Here is a 19,687-nt window from a genome sequence, read left to right as displayed (position 1 = left end):
GGGGAGACACCAGGGAGAAAGGGGAGGAAAACCCACAATGTTGAGGGAGGGGAAGGGGGAGGGAGTGCAAACAAAGGTGATGCAGGGGAAGGAGGGCAATGGACGTTTTGGGGTTAAGACCCCTTCAACAGGCCCGTTCCCAAAGGGCAAAAAATGTCCAATGGTACTCCCCTTTCTACCCTGTGAAAATTCCCTAAATTAAAGTACTACACCGAATGAAGTAAATCCAAGTGGAAATGGTTAATCCAGGTGAAAAAACAAGTCAATGTTATTGATCAAAATCCAAAGGTTTAATCCAGGTGAAAAAACAAGTCAATGTTATTTATCAAACTCCAGCCCCACAGGGAGAGAATGAGTGTACACAAAGTTCAATGCAGGCAAACATTGCAAGGATATCAATAACACCAAAGCTGATGCACACTCAGACTGTATCCCATGCAAAACTGCTAATAGTTTAAATGCCAACTAATAGTTATACTGCCCACCAATGCAATATCCAGAGGAATGTAGCGCACCGCCAAAGAGAGTGGGTCAAAAAGTTAGTAAAAAATATTATTTATTCGTCCATCATATACAGAAGTGTAAAAACTTCCTCCATGTTTCGTGCGTCAAGCACTTTATCAAGGAGTATACTAGACACACAAACCCCCTCCCCTTTTAAAGCATACACCTTGTAGTTCAGTTTCACGCCAAAAACGTGATGACGTCACTAGGTCGGCCCCCAATCCACACGTCATGCTATCCCAGTACCATATGACATCTCCACGAATAGTATCCGTACTCTATAAGTCATAAGTTAATTAGGTACCTGCGTGTGGTGGGTCCATCCCTACTGCGTCATGCGCATTGCCACCAAACGAAGACTCTATCTCCAACTGCTGTCGTGGCGCCACCCGGATGGTCCCCCCCCTCTGCACATGTGCAATGACGTCCTATAGGCAGTCAGCTGCCCTCAGTCAAGCTGTTTAGATGCGCATGTCCCCCCCCCCCATGAGTCAGCCAACCAGCGTTCAGCAGACGGAGTCTCTATACTACAATTCAATAAACTTACTAAACAAATTAAAAAAAAAAAAAAAAAAAAATGTAATTGTGTACATCCATCAAATGCGACATCTTAAGCTACTAGTAATATACAGAATATGGAGACGTTACGAAACTCAAAAGCTAGTGCTCGGTAGGTGAAGCAGATCCCGATAAGGTATATAACCCATGTATCTCAATGAGAAAATGAGCCTGGATCCAGCAGCAAGTGCAGTGAGTACAAGCAGCAGTTACCACAAGTGTTTATGTGCTGATGCTTCAGCGTAATGAGCCAAGAAGTTAAGTGTATCTGAGTTGGGGACAGTTACATTTATTCAGTGCAGGTACCTGCACATTCGGTTATACCTCGACGTTGGCTGCAGGCTTATAATGCTTTGGCCAAAGCATTCAACTAAATAACCCTTATTCATGAGATCACTATTTTAGCCCAATTGGTAGCACAGGAATTGTTCTTATATATGTAAGGCCCATCTTTTTACCAGCAGCAAACTTCTATAGGGAGGAGCGTGGTAATATTTACACTCATGGTCAGTGGCCGTTTGATAATATCTTAAAAATCAATTAACAGATGTACAGTAGGTGATCAAGAATAACCACTTTTTCAAACCAGTGTAACCAGCAATCATTTGGTAGATTGTGGTTACCACAAAAGGATTTGATTACCCTTTCATATGACTGTCTTTTAACCCATTTTGGTTGATTAGAATTGAGTTTTTTTAGTCGGACTGTACCATAAACATTCGTTTTAACCATTACACATCAATTTAAGAAAAGTGATTTATCACACAGCTTCTCACATCATTCGTACTCCAACCAAAGACCACACCAAGCAGGTCACAAGCATTCAACTCCATGCCCTGTGGTAAGAGTCAGGGTCTTCTGTACTTTACTTTCACTTTCCTGAACTATACCGTGATCCAGCGGGCACCATTTTGTACGAGACTGTAAATCTGTGTGCACCATTGCATAAATCAGTGTCTGCATTAATGTTTTATTTAAAGTGCAGTGTTAAAGCATCAGGTGCTGGCATTATACACACTGAGCATCTATAAATGGAACCTCACTGCAATGTGCTGCCGATTCATCTGGCAGAAATAGTGTTTATATTTGTGGTTACAAGATATTGTATTTGCCCCGACTCCCTCGAAGATTTAAAATTGTAAGCGATTTGTAGTTTGAGGCTATATTAGTTGTAACACCGCCAAAACTTTGGATATAGGCCAAAAAGTCAGTATAACATAGTTCACGACAACCGGAGACCATTCTCTCCTGTAGTATCCATCCTTTTTGAATACCCTTAAGGATTAAAGAACCCCCATCCTTCCCTCCCCAAAAAACAAACAAACAAAAACAAACAAACACCACCACACACCTTATGCTTTGTACAAATGTAATCGCAACTGTACATGTGGCTTATGGTACACAACTTTATTATTATTTTTCTGTCAGGTCCAGTTCTCCAACCTCTAATCTTCACAACAAGAAGAGATCATAAGAGTATTGTAAAGCTAGAAGGGGATCGTAACAATTTAGATATTTCGTTGTATTAGACATTGTTTGCTGCTACCGGATTTTAATACATATGCTAATTGAAAGCCACTTTATAGTACATCTGGAGAACCGCCCTCACTGTCTCCACATATTTATCATCGGGTTGAGGTTTCCGCTGACTTCCGGGCTCCAGGAATTTTTGAATTGCAGGAATCTCACTTATTCTAGCTTTGAAGTCCTACAGTAGAGGACAAAGTAGACATTCAGACAAGTGAGAAAAATACAAGCGCTTTTTTGGGGGGTAGTAAAAAATAAAAAATAAGTGTGGTTGGAGAGATGATATAGATATAGATATAGCCATTTATTGCATTGGAAGCATCAGAGATGCTGAGACTTAATACTATTCTTCTGCTCTCCTGGAACACAAACCCTTCTTCTTCCCCCAAAATATATGAGTTGGGTTTATGAGAAGCATAAGATATAGGGGGAGCGAGAGACAAGTGGGGTTCTGTGGAGACTGTAGACCAACAAACCACAGCAAATGTTATTCAAAGTGTAGTTTGCCTTGTGGCTTTTCAAAGACTGCAAATATACATTTTCCAAAATATGTGCCCCTCTGATCTAGCACAAAAGTAGATCAATCGCTTTTTTTCCCCTGTAGGTCAGGATCTGTAACCCTCCTAATAGGTTTCCTCCTCAGGAGTAAAGTGGAGAGAACCTTTGCTGCAGTCATAAACTTGGAAATAAATATATATATATATATATATATTCTGTGTGTTAAGATTTCCCCTCCTATTTTCTGGGACACTTTTTTATCCAGTTTTATTTGCACTGTAGCTCTGTGCTTCTATCTAATGTCTAACCACTTGGGCACAGGGACACACGCTTTCGCTGCATTACCTTGCAGCCAATTAAAACCGAGGAACTGCCCTGCTCTAGTAGATTGGGGAAATTCCACAGCACCCTTTTGATCCTCACAGAACCCCGGTTGGGAAACACTTCACTAGATCATTGTTCTGTGTCCTTTGACGTTATGGACAGTACAGTATACACATTGGTAGTGTAGGAACCTGCTGAAATCTACTTTGATGTGGTTGCAGGCTTAACATGTGTTGGCCAAACTATTGAACTAAATGATCGATGCATCAATAAAAAAAAATGAACTAAACCATTAGGGCTTGACCCCGCTGCCTACTACAACGTCCGCCACAGCAGACGCTGCACGCACGAGAGCCCTCCCCTCAATGGCGCCGGGCCCACTGCGAGGGGGGGCCGCAGCGCTGAGGCGCGAGCTGCTCTCAATAGAATTGAGAGCAGGACTCGCGTCGAGCGATACGGCACACCCCCCCGGCGGTTCAGCCAATGAGGGCGAACCTGCCGGGTGACGTCATGGCCGTGCCCCCCCCCCCCCACCCCCCCGGGTCTCTCTTCCTGCAGACCAGGTAATCGGCTGCACGCGCCGCCAATCTCGCGGGCGCGCGTTGCAGCTGAGTTACCGGGGCCTTAGCCTTAGGTGTTAATGGCGCAAATTGAAATAAACAGTGCAGTGAAAGTGCAAAATACCCAGTGAGTAACAATAAACACTGATAATATTTATACTGTTACTCCATAGACTGGAATCCTCTGGAGTAGGGACTCCTTGTAGACCTCATATGAAGACACAAATGCATAGAATATAGTGCATCAACGGTTTACTTACAGTATATGACAAACACCGGGAAAAAAAGGGACAACTCCCTCTCCCCGCTGGTAAAAAGCATGGAGCGACTCTGGGCGCACTCCAACTCTCCCGAATCTGCTTCCCAGTGTGTGCGCACGGTCTCCCTGGTCCACAGCTCTCAATCACGTCTGGATCTCTTTGCTGCATGTGTCACTAGCATCAACCACCTCAGCCAATCAGATTCTCCACGGATCTATTGCAGAGTTGGTACAGTGGCCTCAAAAACCCAATGAGTTTCAGAGCCGTGAACCAAGGAAGACCATGCGCGCACACGCCCGGAAGCAGATTTGGGAGAGGGTTGGAGTGCGCCCAGAGTCACTCCTTGAGTCGCCCCTTTCCCCCTGGTGTTTTGTCATAAGTAATACATTAATGCACTATATTCTATGCATTTGTGTCTTTGCCATATGAGGTCTACAAGGAGTCCCTACCCCAGAGGATTCCAGTCTTTGAACTAACAGTATAAATATTATCAGTGTTTATTTTTACACACTCGGTATTTTGCACTTTCACTGCACTGTTTATTTCAATTTGCACCATGAACACCTAATTGTTTAGTTGTCACAATTGCGGTTTGGAAAACTGCTGGTGTTTAGGCATCACTTGGATTTATAATTATACTGTTGCTTTATAAATTAATTACATTTGTCACATTGGCTGTGCATTTGGGGCTGTTTACCGTTCTACATTTTCCATAATGTGCCACTGAACTGGCACCCTCATTTCTATTCTGTAGATCTGTAACCAACCAATTACACATGTAAACAGTTCTTTACAATCCAAATATACAAAGGAAATAATTCATGGTCCATTACATAGGAAATTACCTGTAGCAGTGGGAAGTCAGAGAGGACATCAGCACATTTTTCCTCCACCATTAAGACAGCCTCCAGCAGTTGTACATCTGCCCAGCTGAACCGATTTCCAACTAGGAAGTCCTGTCCATTATCTTTTAAGACCTGCAATATATTGTAGTTTGTATATAAAAAATAAAAATGGAGAAAATGCACAACCCAAGGAGAAAATATACTGTTCATGTAACTTGGGTATTTGGCTGACTCCAAATCAGATAATGGTGAGCAGCCAGTGACAGACCCTGTAAATTATACTCTACAAGCCGTGCCTATTAACTCCAAGGAATATGACAAATGCAGAAGTGATTGTTAGTATACAGTGTTTTCCATTAATTTATGTAGCAAGCGTTGAGCACTCTCCTCGGTTTGGTTATTAAAAAAAAAAAAAAAAAAAGGCCTCGTCTCAGCACAAATGGCAAGTGGCCCATCATTAGCTTTTCACCCACGCGTGTCATGTTAAATGGCACTTTAATGAAAAGGATGTTACAGGTCATTGGAGGAATCTCCTAAGAATTTATGCACTAAACCCAATTGGCGAGGCAGTTTACACACAGACGCGGAAACACGTGCGGCAACAAACACACAGCAAATGTCTACAACATTCATCATACCCCGTCTTGTTGTATACATTTGCCACGCTCAATAGCACTCCTTTTGATACACTCCTTTTGATACACACTCTGTGGTGGTTATTGGAGCTTACTGGGAATATATGTGTTAATCAATTTCTAACTGGCAACAGGTGTTTGGCGGTAGGCGGCCCCTCCTCCCAGAGCTCACCCCTCCCCACCTTTGTAACTTGGGAGGTTCTCTCATTTTGCTGTATGAACAGGACCTACTATGATTGTTTCCCCTCAGAGGTAAAGGAAAGGTTCACAGTGTAGCGTTAGGACCTGCAAATTTGGTTATACCTTGACGTTGGTATGCAGTCATATGACGCATTGGCCAAAGGATTTAACTAAATAACCAAGAAAATATTAAAGTATTTAAACTTTATACATATTACCAGTGTTAGACAATCCTATATATTTACACGCCCGGGGCGTGTGGATATAACCCCCGGGCGAGTAAATATTGGCCCAAGCAGAACACATGTTTGTTTTTTTAAATTTCCCTGCTCGCGCTGAAAAAAAACAAAACAAAAAAAAAAAAAACTCCCCCTACCCGACAGCTGATTGGCGCGCGCTCCCAGGCTTTGTGTGCGCGCGGCCAGGCTCTATATGAGCCCGCCCCCAACGAGCGGCCATTCTTTCTGCCTGGAGCTCTGTTGGAGGGTAAGTACTCTGCAAACTCTCCATGCTGCGGCCCCTCTGCTCCCTCCCTGCAAGCAAACCCGTGCGATCCCCCTGGTCCCCACCACGGCCCTCTGCTCGTGCCCTCTCCCGCCAGTACGCGCATTTGCATTAGCTCTCCCTTCCTCCTGTCCCCTTCCCCTCCTCCTGTCCCCTTCCCCTCCTCCTGTCCCCTTCCCCTCCTCCTGTCCCTCGATCCACCGATTGCTGCCCGGGACGTCCCCACTGCTGCAGCCCGGTTGGCGTACGGGGGGGGGAGGGGGGAGGGGGGGGGACGCTCTCACCACGTAACTCCCTCACCACGTGCCTCCCCGCAAGCTAACTTCATGATGGGGCAGCCGCCGCATGAGGTGAGGGGGGGGGGGGGGGGGGAGATGCCGGTCTGACCGCCTGCCCAACCACTAGCTTAATGGTGCAAACCTGTTTGCCCGCGCACTGCGGGCCATGCCAGCGAGGAGAGCAGGGCAGTGACGGCCACGGCGGGGCTGACTGTCCCGTGGGGCCACCTCGCCACGTGACTCCCACCCACCCTGCCACCTCCCCAAAGCTTCCACTACGCCCACGAGGTATGGTGGGGGTGGGGGTGTCGGCCTGCCCCCCCCCCCACGAGTGGGAGATGGGCGCAGGTGGGTGGGGGAGGAGCGTGGTGGTCGCAGCCTTTCCTCCCCCACCGTATGTGTGTGTGCTTGTATATGGGTGTGTGTATATATGTGTGACACCAGAGGTACCCCCCATCCAGTCTCTCTCTCGATCTCTTATTTACCCTATATATCTTAACTGCCCTATACTGCTTTCTTCCAGATCTGACTCAAGCTTCACACGGAAGACATCGGAACCCCCCCTAACCCAGAAGACAGATAGGGAACACATCCCCTCCAATGTATAACATTGCGGGAATGAGGTACCTGGACATTGAGGGACTGCGGATCAGGTAAGATCCCAGGCGGGATTGCTGCTTTAGATATTGTGAAGCGGGGACGTCCAGACACTGGTTAAGGGGTTCAGGAAACTAGTCATTCACATCTGGCTTTTATTTTTAGATATCACACACACACACACACACACAGTAGTATAATGTAATACAATAAATACATTTATGCCAAAAACGAATGTTGTTGCGACTAGGAATTTATTAAATGTATTTTATTTATATATATTTTTTTAAAGCGGGTTGGGGGCGGGACTAGGGGCGGGACTAGGTGGCAAGTAGATTTTTTGGTTGGGCGAGTAGATTTTTGGGTGATTTGTCGAACACTGCATATTACCATATATGTTATGTCAGTTGGAAAAGTAAGAAAGTTAAGAAAGTGAGACACCCCACTTGACAATTCACCAAAAATGCTTAATATATATGATTGCTGCTCTATTACTTTGAGCATGTCTAGATGTGCGCCAAGTACTAGGCCTGTATTGCTTTATGTACAGTGCTGTACGATGCATATATTGCTAGCAATTCCAATAAAAACATGTCTTACATTTTCATAGACTGGGAAGTATCTGTCTTTAGCCTTCTGTGTTATGACATCAATGTGCTTTTGCTTCTCCTCAGGTAACAGAAATGGATGGGACATTATGATTTCCATTAGGTCAGTGGTCCCTTCCACGTACATATCAATCCTGAAAAAGTGAACATTTTAATTAAATCATGCGTTTAAAAAATAAAAAATTCCATCACTTTGTCCCCGTTGTCAAATACATGAGAACTTGCAGCCTTGTAAAATCCTGAATTTTCTTCTGGACGCTGGTTGATGCGGATCTTGGCACCTCCATATTGGAACGTCAATGGGATCATATAGGTCCTTGTCCAATAATTTCTTTTGCTGGTTCTATTCATTCTCTCTTTCTACCCATAACATACGAAGAAGGGGGTAAGATGGTCCGTGGTTCACAGCAACTTCAGCAGCCAACGCATGGATGTCTAAAAAAACTTTATTGATCGCTAGCAGCAAACATCAGGCAACCACTCTAACATGTTTCGTCCAGGCTATGGACTTTTTCAAAAGTCCATAGCCTGGACGAAACATGTTAGAGTGGTTGCCTGATGTTTGCTGCTAGCGATCAATAAAGTTTTTTTAGACATCCATGCGTTGGCTGCTGAAGTTGCTGTGAACCACGGACCATCTTACCCCCTTCTTCCTGTGTCATCATTTCCGGCGGAGCACGCTGACGCCAGCTACACCAGAGGAGGAAGCCGCTGCAGAATTCCCTGCACCAACAGGGACGGCTTTTTCGTGAGTACTCCTAACCTCCACGCGGTATTTCAGGGAGATTATTGAGGCGGTTAGTGCCGGGCTGTGATTTACTTGGGGGCGCCCCTTAGGGAGGTGTCCCCCTGTACCTCTATCCGGCTTACTATTACCCAACTCCCTGTTTTCAATACCGGAGGCTTATTGTTTCATTAATCATTGCTGGGTCTCTCTTCAATCAAGTTGCCATAAAGTGTGTGCACTACCTGTTAGCAGCCTCGGTATACTGGGTAATTCCATATTCTCTACCCATAACATACAGTTGGAAGGTCTAGGGCTCTAAGCATAGAAGACCTCTCAAAAAGAGAAAAAAAGAGAAAAAACGCCGCACAGCACAAAAAAGGAAGGTGAAGGCTGATGTGAGGAATTAAAAAGAGCTTTATTTGCACAAGGTGCAAGCGAAACCTCTTGACGCGTTTCGGCCTGGCAGGCCTTTGTCAAAAGAGTGATTCGCTTGCATCATCAGACATCTATTTATACATCAGCAAACTTAGGACAGCTGTACATGTTGTTCAATGTAATGCATTTCAGGTGAACAACATGTACAGCTGTCCTAAGTTTGCTGATGTATAAATAGATGTCTGATGATGCAAGCGAATCACTCTTTTGACAAAGGCCTGCCAGGCCGAAACGCGTCAAGAGGTTTCGCTTGCACCTTGTGCAAATAAAGCTCTTTTTAATTCCTCACATCAGCCTTCACCTTCCTTTTTTGTGCTGTGCGGCGTTTTTTCTCTTTTTGAGAGGTCTTCTATGCTGTTACATTGCGCGTCTGCACACCGAGTCATTGCTGGTTTGTTCCTGGCTGCCGGGACGTCATCTAGAAGCACCATCCATGCCGCCGGTCAGGTGACCACCCTCCGCATCGGCGGGTAGCGGGTTGGCGGTGAAGAAAAAAGATCTTGAGACGGAGGGATCCCAGCTTCATCCAGGAGGAGCAGGAGCATACATCACATTGCCAAGACCGGACAGGCTTGACATCAACAGCCACAAGAATTATACGTGAGTTTCCCGTGTCCCAGCCTGATAGTGCTCATGGTGAGCCGGTTGGGGGGGGAAGGACATTATATACCTATTACACTGCCAGGTGGTTGATTATAGCCGGGGTCTGAAAGATTCATTTTATTATTGCTCACCAGCAGGACTATGCTTATATTCTGAGCGCCTGGAGGGTTAGTCAATTGATTTACCCATTTGTATAGGGCTCTAAGCAGACTGAATAATAGTTTATTGCACCAACTCACTCACGGGTCCCCCTATTAATTCTGAGCCATTAAACCAATTACGAAGGGAGATGAAGGATCTTTCACACCATGAATTTACACTTAAGTTTGAACAATCTGCAGCTTCCCTAGCAGCAAAATTATTTGATGTTGTGGTTTTATTGACAGGATATACAGTAGTAACCCACAAAGTATTTTAATGCATAGAACAGCCAACATGTTGGGTATTAAAGTGATAGTCATACGCAAATATGTACCCATTTCTGAATGATTGTGTTTGACAGCACTAGCTTACAGTAGAAAGAGCTACAGTGGGTATCACATTACTGCTGGTCAAGTCCAAGGAACATTAAGGTGGGTCTTCAAATTCACCTTTTATATAATTAAATCATTTAATTGAAGGTTTTCTTGTGGAATATTTTTTTTCAGGCTTGCATATTGTTTTATACTATGAAGTGACAATAGTTAAAAGCCATTTTACAGCAAATATATGTAGCCCTGTGTAGTTTTGTGGTTACATGTCTTTCTCCTGTGCAATAATCCCTGTTAAGGGCAGGTTTGCCAGGAGTAATCATGGGGTTTGCCCTCACACTCCTGTGCTGTGCAATATATAGTTAAGGAAGTGACATCAGGCTCTGTGTCCACTAACAGTGACATAGGGGTGGTGCCCACTGAATCTATTTAATAGGGGTGGTGCCCACTGAATCTATTTAATATGCAGCACATCCTGTATTTAGTTAGTTGTCTCACCCACCTGAGTGAGACTGGTCTGACCCAGCAAACTGTCAAGGCTTTAGCAGCTTTTGTGGCCCTCCCTTAGGGGAGAGGTGTGGGCAGGCTATTCCTCTTACTTCACCAGGGAGTAAGGGAAGAGCAAGGACAGCTTCTAGGGCCATGACTAGGTGTTGTCCAGGGACTTCCTTTGGGTTGGCAACCTGAGAAGCAGCTAGAAGACCGGCCACTATGATGGGCGGCTGTCCATGTATGGTGACAAAGGATGCCAAAGAAAGAGATCGCTTCTGTCCTGATTGTGGAGTCACTTGGGAAGAAGAGGCACATAGGAGGTTCTCTTTCAGAGACTCCTCCCTACTACGCTGGGGGTCTGGAAGAGATGGAGGCGCTGTACCATGAGTGAGTATAACTCATCAATACCTCATAAGCCAGTCCTGATGCCATCCTCCATACCATCGCGGGAGACTCAGGGATTCTGTAAGACAGCAGGTGCACCACACTACACTTCATGTAACAGGGGTCAGTGTCCACCTAGGGGGGGCAATAGGAGACTGGCCCGGGCAAACACAGTTACATATAGAATAGGTCTTACAGTGCTCTCTCCTTGAGGTCTTCCCCATACAGTTTGTATTTTGCGGCAATATACTGTAGGATGGCTTTAGTCTGCACCATCTTCATCCCATCAATGTCAACCATTGGCACTTGTTTAAACAGCAGCGCTCCATCTGAAAGTGTAACAAGTAATGTAATTGCAGGTTTCTGTTATCAACTACTTACAGTATATGCAAACAGGTTCTTTAATGCCAGTGCTACACAGACAGATTGGCCCAACAATACCACAAATGGCAAAATTGGAAGCTTGGCAGTGACATGCTTGGAAAGTTCTACGTACAGGACTGCATACAGTGTATATGCTGCATGGAGATGTTTTAATAGAAGCCTTCCTCAGGTATAACTTTAAAGGATATAGATATATTTATTTTTTGAAACTACAACCAGGATTGTGGTTCGAAGTCAGAACAGTGCCGTTTAGCCCACAAAAAATATTTTGTGAAAACTTTATAACAACGAGCTTTCCTACACAAATTAAAAAATGGTAGTCAGTTAAAAATAAAGATTTTTTAATTTATTAGAGTGGATTTAGGTTATAGAAGTGCTGCCTTGAATGCCTGTGAGAGAGGACCAACAGGAGAAAGGGATTATAGCAGTGGAGGATAGTGCCCGATCAGGACAATGACATCCCAAAAAGGTCTAAGGGGATTACATTGTAGAAAATAGTAAAATACTTATAGATCTCAATATATTTAAGATCGCAAACATTTTTCAGCCATTGTTTCCATCATGGATTGCCCCCCTGCATTAATAAAAATCATTTGCTGCCAGTCGTACCTCGAAGTAATGCTTCATACTGTCCCCTCGATTCTAAAAACTCCTCTTCAAACTGCAAAATAAATAAAAAGGGGGGGGATGGTAGTGGGAAAAGCCAAAGATCAAATAGTATCTGAGGTTTTACAGCAGAAAGATAAGCAGAGTAAGTGGGCCAAGTAATTATCTGCCAGTAAATGCGATGTAAAGTTGTACATACACCTGAATTCTCTGGAGAACACAGATTAATTGAAAAACATTAGGAATGGCTTTAACATATGTTAACATGAACTACAACATGTAATGTTAGACTGTGCTAAAGGGAAGACACTATACTGTCCATACACACTACATATACTGTCCATACACAGTTCATCTCATACAACATTGTGGTGCACTGTAGAATTCAGAACCAGGAAGAGACTGAGGAAGTAAGAAGGGATCAGTAAGCCAAGTAAGCGCCTTTACATCCAAATAGACCTTTGTGGTAACATTAGTATTGTGTAGATAGATGTATTGTGGTTGTACAAAGCATTTCTAGCAGTCATTGTACAGTATTTCATCCTCATTTATTGTTAGCCCTATAACCACTAGAGGAATCTGCTTGAAATACTGGCCAATTCGCCCTATCTGGCTGGAAAATGTATCAATTTTCTCCTTGGAAATAAATAAATAATGGCAGATTAAGAGATCTCCCACATTCCCCTGGGAAATCTCACTGAACTGACCATGTGTTAGCCAGCATTATTGCAGGCTCTTCTGGTGTTGAAGGGGCTATAAAAGTCCAATAATATTTACAATTAAATAATAAAAATAAAAAAAAAATACCAACCTCAACACCAACTGTGGCAAGCAGCCAGCGTATGGATTCCATTTTACCTCTTCCATTGAAGTAGTAAAGTTTAGGTTTTTCAGCCATAATGCAATTCTTGATTTATCTGGATTAACAAGCAGAGTTTATCATAAACATAGAAACAGATATCCCAGAAAACAAAACTTTGACAAATAAAAGGGTCAGGAATATTTGCAAGTCATAATGAACAAGAGACCACAGAGTTTCCCGTAGCGCTAAAAAAAACACTAACAGCACGGACATTCATATAGTATCAAATGCTTTAAAACCAGAGCAAGATGGTCATAGATTGCATGAGAGTACATAGGTGGTAGTGCAAATCTTGATGATACCAATCCAATAATGAATCTCTGTAGCACAGATTCATGCAGGTACGCACAGCCCACAACGATAAACAGTTCAGTCCTGTTGGCAACAGTAGCCCAATCATATAGTCCAAGAGAGCAATTGATAAGTCAGTAATACTAGTAGAAAAATACTCACTGAATGTGACCATCAGTATAGGCTCCAGGTCACGTGCCTCTCCTGCAGCAGTATAAAACACAAGGGGTTCCTAGTTGATCTGGTTCCGAGTATCCAGCTGGAAGAGCACAGCAGCAAAAATTGGAGACCAAACCATTAAGTGCCGTTAAAACAAGGTAATTTTAATCCATGAGGGAAATACACCGGAACATACAGGTGGGCTAAGTGATCCTCTAATGCGTTTCAACGGCACTTAATGGTTTGGTCCCCAATTTCTGCTGCTGTGCTCCTCTGGTTCCCTGTATCCAGCCGGATCAACTAGGAACCCCTTGTGTTTTATATTTGTAAGTCAGTCTGAGAATGATTATTCCATCTGGCTTTCATTCCAAACCCACTGTGATAAGTCTGTATAGGGCAATGGTTTTACAGGCACTCCCTGGTCTTTTTATCCCCGCACCACCCTAATCGGCACAATCACAGTTTAATCAATCATTAAGAACCCAGACATTGACTTTCATGAAAGCATCTTTGTTTTATTTTGGGCCACTATCAGAAAATCTCAAATTTAACAACTACCCCTCCCCCTTTTTTGTGGAGACTATTACAAGAGCAGTTATCGTCAATTTTATAGGCAAAAAAAAAAAAAGGTAGAAGTGAAGAAGGCCTTTAATAACCAATGCATGGTTAAACACAGAGGATGGTTCTTCGTTAGCCCATAGAAGGGACCGTTGTGGTCCTGATACCTTGCACTATCTGTGCTCTTAAGGTTATACTCCAGATTAGTGTGGATCACATTCTCTTCCAATACATCCCCTGGTGAAATGCTGGGACTTTGGCTATAATCACCTCTACATTATGTACTCTGCCCTCCTTTATGTTGCAGCTTAGATACTCCTTCCTTCCAGTGACCCTCCTACTAAGGTTTCAATGACCTTATCCCTCAGCTTAATGTGCCAACCATTATTTTTCATCACACTCATCCTCTGCTACCAATGTCAATAGGGCACTTAAATATTAAAAAAGTGTTAAATGTAAAGTTTGGCTGTAATGAAATACAGGAATTATTTGTGCAAAGTGTATTAATCATATACATTAAGCAGAAATACAGTAGAATATGAAGATATGTCGCCCCACTACGGAGTTAAGTATCTATGTAGCCAGAGAACGGTGTGCCTAATGCAATGGCGGCGTTTAAATGTCCCACGACTCATGGGCCAATAGGAAGCCATGACATAATCCAATGTGGCTTCCTATTGGCTCCTGTGTCACGTGAGCTTTTTAAAAGCAGAGATACCAGCACCCCCTTCGGAGGCAAGCCTCTGGAAGCAGGGGGTCCCCGGAACTGAAATTAACGGTTCAACTCCCGAAGATCCCATGCTTCAAACCTAGAATTAAAAAGATAATTAAACATTTATTGCTGCTTTAACTCAATCATATTTGTTACACCAGAGGGACCTTTAGTCTAGATATTGCTGGTCTGGCTACATACAGTAATGTTTAACTGAGAAGTACTCATTACAAGCTCAGCATTTCTCTCTGTTGTGATCTCTCACTGCTTTTCTGGGACCGGGTAATTACAAGATGCAGTATAGTCTGTTTTATGCACTGGAACAAGCAAACCAGATGGTTGCCAAATGCATGCTGTGCTCCCTGCCAAGTGCTTTCAATAGTGATGTAAACTAAACAAATGGTACAGACCCACAAACTGTTTGCCAGCAACTTCATAATTCATGTTAAACAAGCTAGGTACTGTGTGTCTATAATTGTAACTGAAGTAGTGATCAGTTCAAATATTTTTCACCTCACATCTGATATACTGTATATTCCCCTCCCCCTTCAGCAATGGTCTCCTTTATCCTGCAGCTCCCATACTGTGTCCTTTCAGTGACCCTCCCACCAATGTTTCAATGACCTTAGCCCCCAGTTTTAGGTGCCAACTATCAGCGAGAAACTTGGGGGAGTTGTGTTATTCCCTTGCCAATACAAAGAATGAATGTTCTGTTTCATTCTTGGCAGGAAGCCAAATGCAGTCAAGCTCCTTTCACATTAGGACTCCCGCCGCATACTCAGCAGCAGGGTAAGAACGAGACAGAGTACTGTATGACCAGCCACACAGGAGCGCTATCTGCTGAGAGACTGATATTGTGGGGTGTACAAGTGAGCCATTGCTGCTCAAACTCCACATATCTCTTTGCTGCCAGAGGGTCCTGCATTACTGTAATGGGCGGGGCGGCTAAGGTCAAAAGCCCTCACTTAAAGCAGCAATTCCCTTCCAAAGTCAGAGAGTTTAACTCCGGTTTGTACTTTTCAAGCAGGTCCTGCTCCCATCACTAGTATTTGAGGTTCCCAGGGTACCCTATTAGTATTAACTGTACTTATTTAGCACTTTCTCCAACGCGCTACTCGCCAAGAAAACGCAGCACTAGAGCGTGTAGGAACTTGGGGAGGACACCTGTCCCAGACCTAGGCTGTTCAGGAGGGGCTCATTTTCCCCAATGTGTACTTATTTCTGCAGTGCTTATTCCCATGATGTCTTATTTTGTCACACGTGAAGCACCAAGTACATGGATGCAGCTATACAAAGAAAGATACATACAATGCACTCTGGGATGACCTCAATTGTAAACTTCCTGGACACTTATTTTAACCGCTTCTCCTGAACCAAGCATTAGATAGTATAAATAAGTAAATGTCAAATCAGCATTGACTGTCCTTAGTGTAGTTGGCGTCCATAGAAATAAGTCTGTTACTTTAAGGCTGATCAAACGTTTCTATTTTGTGAAAAAATAAGTGTGGCTGGATTTAAGCACATCAGCTACTTCTGTTTTACTAATGATTGCATCAGAACTACGTTATTAACAAAACCACATTCAACGCTAACAAGGACATCTGGCAAACAGTCGGATCACCAAAAGATCAGTTAAAGCAGCAGTCCAAGCTGCCTTTCTCCATCCCCCACACCCCTCCTTTAATATGTGCATCAATACAATCCACACAATAAGTAATTAGATACGTTGCTGGTCGATCAGTTAAGATTCAGCTTGAGGGTTCAGTAAATGTCAGTGCAGCAGAAGTGGACCAAAAATGTAAAGTTCTGTGGGGAAGGTGTTTTAGAAGATGAAGGGGAGTAATTTCTTATAGTACAGAAATAAATATATCAGGGTAAGTCTATTCTGTCTGTCTTTCCCCTCCCCCCTCCCCCCATATAGCATAATCTCCTGGCCGCTACTTCTTTTTCCTGGGCCCTTCCAGTGTCAGTCCTGTTAGGAGCAGGCAGTGGAGGGGTTCATTTCTTCTTTTAGGATCTGTGTGTATTGCAGATTTGGATACAATCCAAGTATCGGCCTAGCAACCACCAGAGTGTCAGCCTGAGAGAAAGATACTGATTGGTGATCACTGCATTTAGATGAACCAATCAGTATTCAACATGTGCTGTTTTATGGGGCAGCGTTCCAACTCCCAATCTCAGGTTATAAATTCTGACACTCTCCTAAATTCAGTGAGAAGTTCTAGAAGGAGAAGAGTTATGTTGATCCTGGTTGATCTTCCTCCACTTGTGGAGTGAGGAGCCTCTTCCTCCATCCCACCAGGGGATGGGAGGGAAGAGTAACAGGCCTGAAAAGGGGCAAAATGCCCGAGTCAGGGCTTTGACCAGCATGGGAGGAAAAGAGAGAAAAGGGATACTTCTGTGCTTGCTGTACTATCGTCGTCTGCCTGCAATAAAGCCAGTTGTACCAGAAACAGTGTGATTACTGTCTGCTGCTGTGAAGAAAGACAAGGTGTCAGTATGGAACATCCCCTGAAGAGAATCTATGCTGACTGGAGGCGCTGCACCGGTGAAGAATAAAAGTAACCTGCACCCCTGTTCTGGCTCTCACTACACCATCGCGGAGCACTCAGCCCTCCTGTTTACCCCAGGTACATAGCGCCAACACACCTAGAAGTAGCTGGAGAAAGCATAACCACCCCAATCTCACTTAGGGTGGGGGTAAAAGGGCTACACCCGTTATGCAAGTCTAATAAATTCAGGGCATTAACAGGTTAATCTGGGCTCTTGACCCCCTTTGTGCTCCTCCTTTGATGGACAGGAGTGCGGTGATGACTCATGGCCTGTGCGCAGCCTATCAGGGATAGGTACAGTCCATGGGCCATCCCCTGCTTCCTGAGGAAGAGGTAGAGCCACAACTTATGCAGTCCTGCTTTGGAGTTTGGAGTAAGCAGACGGGCTGCGAGTGTCTCCCATTGCGAGGATGAGCGGGCCCACCCTCATGCGTAGGCCTGGGGGACCATCTGACTCAGCACCCAATACTATCGGGGTAGCACCATCCAGACGGGGCTGGAACCTTGAGGCACCGCTGTATGTAAAGCTGATGCAGTGGCTGCTACTCAATAAAGGCCCTTGTTCACTCCCCTCCTGTCTGAGTATCAGTCATTGGGCAGGAGGGATGAAGTATGCAGTGGTGGGGGCTGAGATCCATACACCATGGAGCCCATCACAGCTGGAGGTGCACAATACCAACTCAGAAGGAGATCAAAAGCCTGTCTTGGTCTCAACGCAATGCAGATCGCTCCCAGTCTCCTGAACCAACAAGTAAAGCACCACAGATCATGAAGCAGCATGTAGATCTCCAAGAGGGGGAGGGGGAAAAAAAAAAACTTCACACACACACTTCACACACACACAGCGGGGGACCTTGCTGGCAGTCAGTGAGGTTGAGGCGGTGGCTGGAGAGGCGAGCCGGTCACCAGGAGCTTTGCAGCGCACCTGGCTAGTGGGGGCTGCCATCTTATATATATACACACATGCACGAAACAGTTCCATGCGTGGCAGCCATTAGAGCACTTCGTGCATGCGCAGAAGGGATTCACAGCGGTGGCAATTACCCCCAGAGGTCCACAAGGAAACTACAACCCCCATGATGCTTAGGCGCATTGCACCACCTGATCTACGGCAGCCAATAGGGCTACAGATTGATACATTTTGCACGCTTTGAAGACCGCGCCAGTCGGAGCTGGGTAAAGGAAGGGGTAGGTTGTGTGTGCAGGTGTCTGTGGCATCTGCACTAGGCCAGATACCCCCTATTAGGCTCCGACTCCCACATAACTTATGGCTGCTATAGGGACTTGTCCTTGGACAGAGCTATTGCCCGCTTGGCACTATCAGTGTCAGGGACACAGTGAGACGCTGCACGGTGACTGCGGCCCAGAACCAGACCATCAGAGACTATCAGTGTGGGACCCTCCAGCTGAATACCACCCACGAGGAGGCAGACTCATCACTGGATCCCATCTTCTACAGCGCGCTTGGGTGTGGCATCACCCGGTAGGTACCCAACTCCTCATGTGCACCAACAAATAGTTCTAGTGGGCAGCGCTGACCTACACACTTTTGGGTGGGACTACTTACTCAGGGAAACCAGGGTGGGCCCCGAGGACACACAAACTTATCTTTTCACTAAGTGTGTGTTTTATTGTATGTGGGTCCTGTAACGGGGTTATTCTACACAATAGCATCCCGCACAGGTGGAGGTGCTACCTACCATCGTTTTAGGATACACCCCAGGCTCCTAGCAATGGAGGCTCATGTCACCTGTGAGCACAGGGGCGCACAGGGGCACACAGGGGGGGGGGGGAGAAAGTGCAACACACACAGCAAGAGCTTTGTCACAAAACATCAGCTAGAACCCATCATTTCACATTTACCAACTCAAATCCTGCAAGATGTTAGGAGACTAGAGCAGTTCCAGACAACTTCTCCGGGTAGAAAGCACAGTTTAATGTAGGATTAACATTGAATTATTTAAATGTGCAATCCCACATAGTCGGTCAGCTGAATGTCTTAGGGGTCACTGAAAAAGAGGGGTTCAGAGTAATTATTAACAAGGGGTCCAATTTCCTCTACATATTTTTTTTGTGTGATGTTGCAGTTTCATTTAGGATTTTGCACAGAAAAAGGTACCATTCCTCTTCTACTTATTGTAAATTAAACCAGGCTATTGTTGTGTCTACATAGCAATGGAAACTAGCACCATACAGAATAAAGATGAAGACATGACAATAGTCAAGTAGCAACTTAAATGATGTTATTGCTAAAGAGAAGCCTTTATGGTCTGGCGTGCTCATTTTCAAGATAAGTAAATTATTAGCTGCTATATATTCTGGGATTTTTCATATTGTGATTTTCGTAGATTGGCCATGGCACAGGATTCTCACTGGAGTTTATTGTAGTAGATTTCTGGTTGATTTTGTGCATCCCCAATCTCCATGCCAAATTGTAAAAACAGATCCTGTATTAGTCCAACAAATGTGTTTCTCGCAATAGTAAGAACTATGGAATTTTGCCCAGTCATTTCCATTGTTCTTGCCATAGTATAATGGAACGAACGGGTCACCTCATTGGTTAGAGAGAAACAC

General features: G+C 44.5%; 1 protein-coding gene across 2 annotated transcripts in view; it reads right to left on the bottom strand.

Annotated features, from left to right (window-relative positions):
• Nucleotides 1–2,450: 2,450 nt before the first annotated feature.
• Nucleotides 2,451–19,687, bottom strand: part of LOC142493707 (glutathione S-transferase 3-like) — a 59,434-nt gene continuing 42,197 nt past the window's right edge. For both annotated transcript variants that reach the window (XM_075598189.1, XM_075598188.1), the window contains exons 2-7: nt 12,791–12,896; nt 11,983–12,034; nt 11,186–11,318; nt 7,871–8,012; nt 5,077–5,208; nt 2,451–2,770 (exon numbers count right to left, since the gene is read on the bottom strand). In XM_075598189.1, the coding sequence (XP_075454304.1) occupies nt 2,627–2,770; nt 5,077–5,208; nt 7,871–8,012; nt 11,186–11,318; nt 11,983–12,034; nt 12,791–12,877 (690 nt within the window). In that variant the 5' untranslated portion in view covers nt 12,878–12,896 and the 3' untranslated portion in view covers nt 2,451–2,626. The remainder of the gene's footprint in view (nt 2,771–5,076; nt 5,209–7,870; nt 8,013–11,185; nt 11,319–11,982; nt 12,035–12,790; nt 12,897–19,687) is intronic.

The sequence above is a fragment of the Ascaphus truei genome, chromosome 4 (genome assembly GCF_040206685.1).
Source record: "Ascaphus truei isolate aAscTru1 chromosome 4, aAscTru1.hap1, whole genome shotgun sequence".
Taxonomy (NCBI): domain Eukaryota; kingdom Metazoa; phylum Chordata; class Amphibia; order Anura; family Ascaphidae; genus Ascaphus; species Ascaphus truei.
The sequence above is the reverse complement of the archived record's forward strand: the minus strand, read 5'-3'. Positions and strand labels throughout refer to the sequence as shown.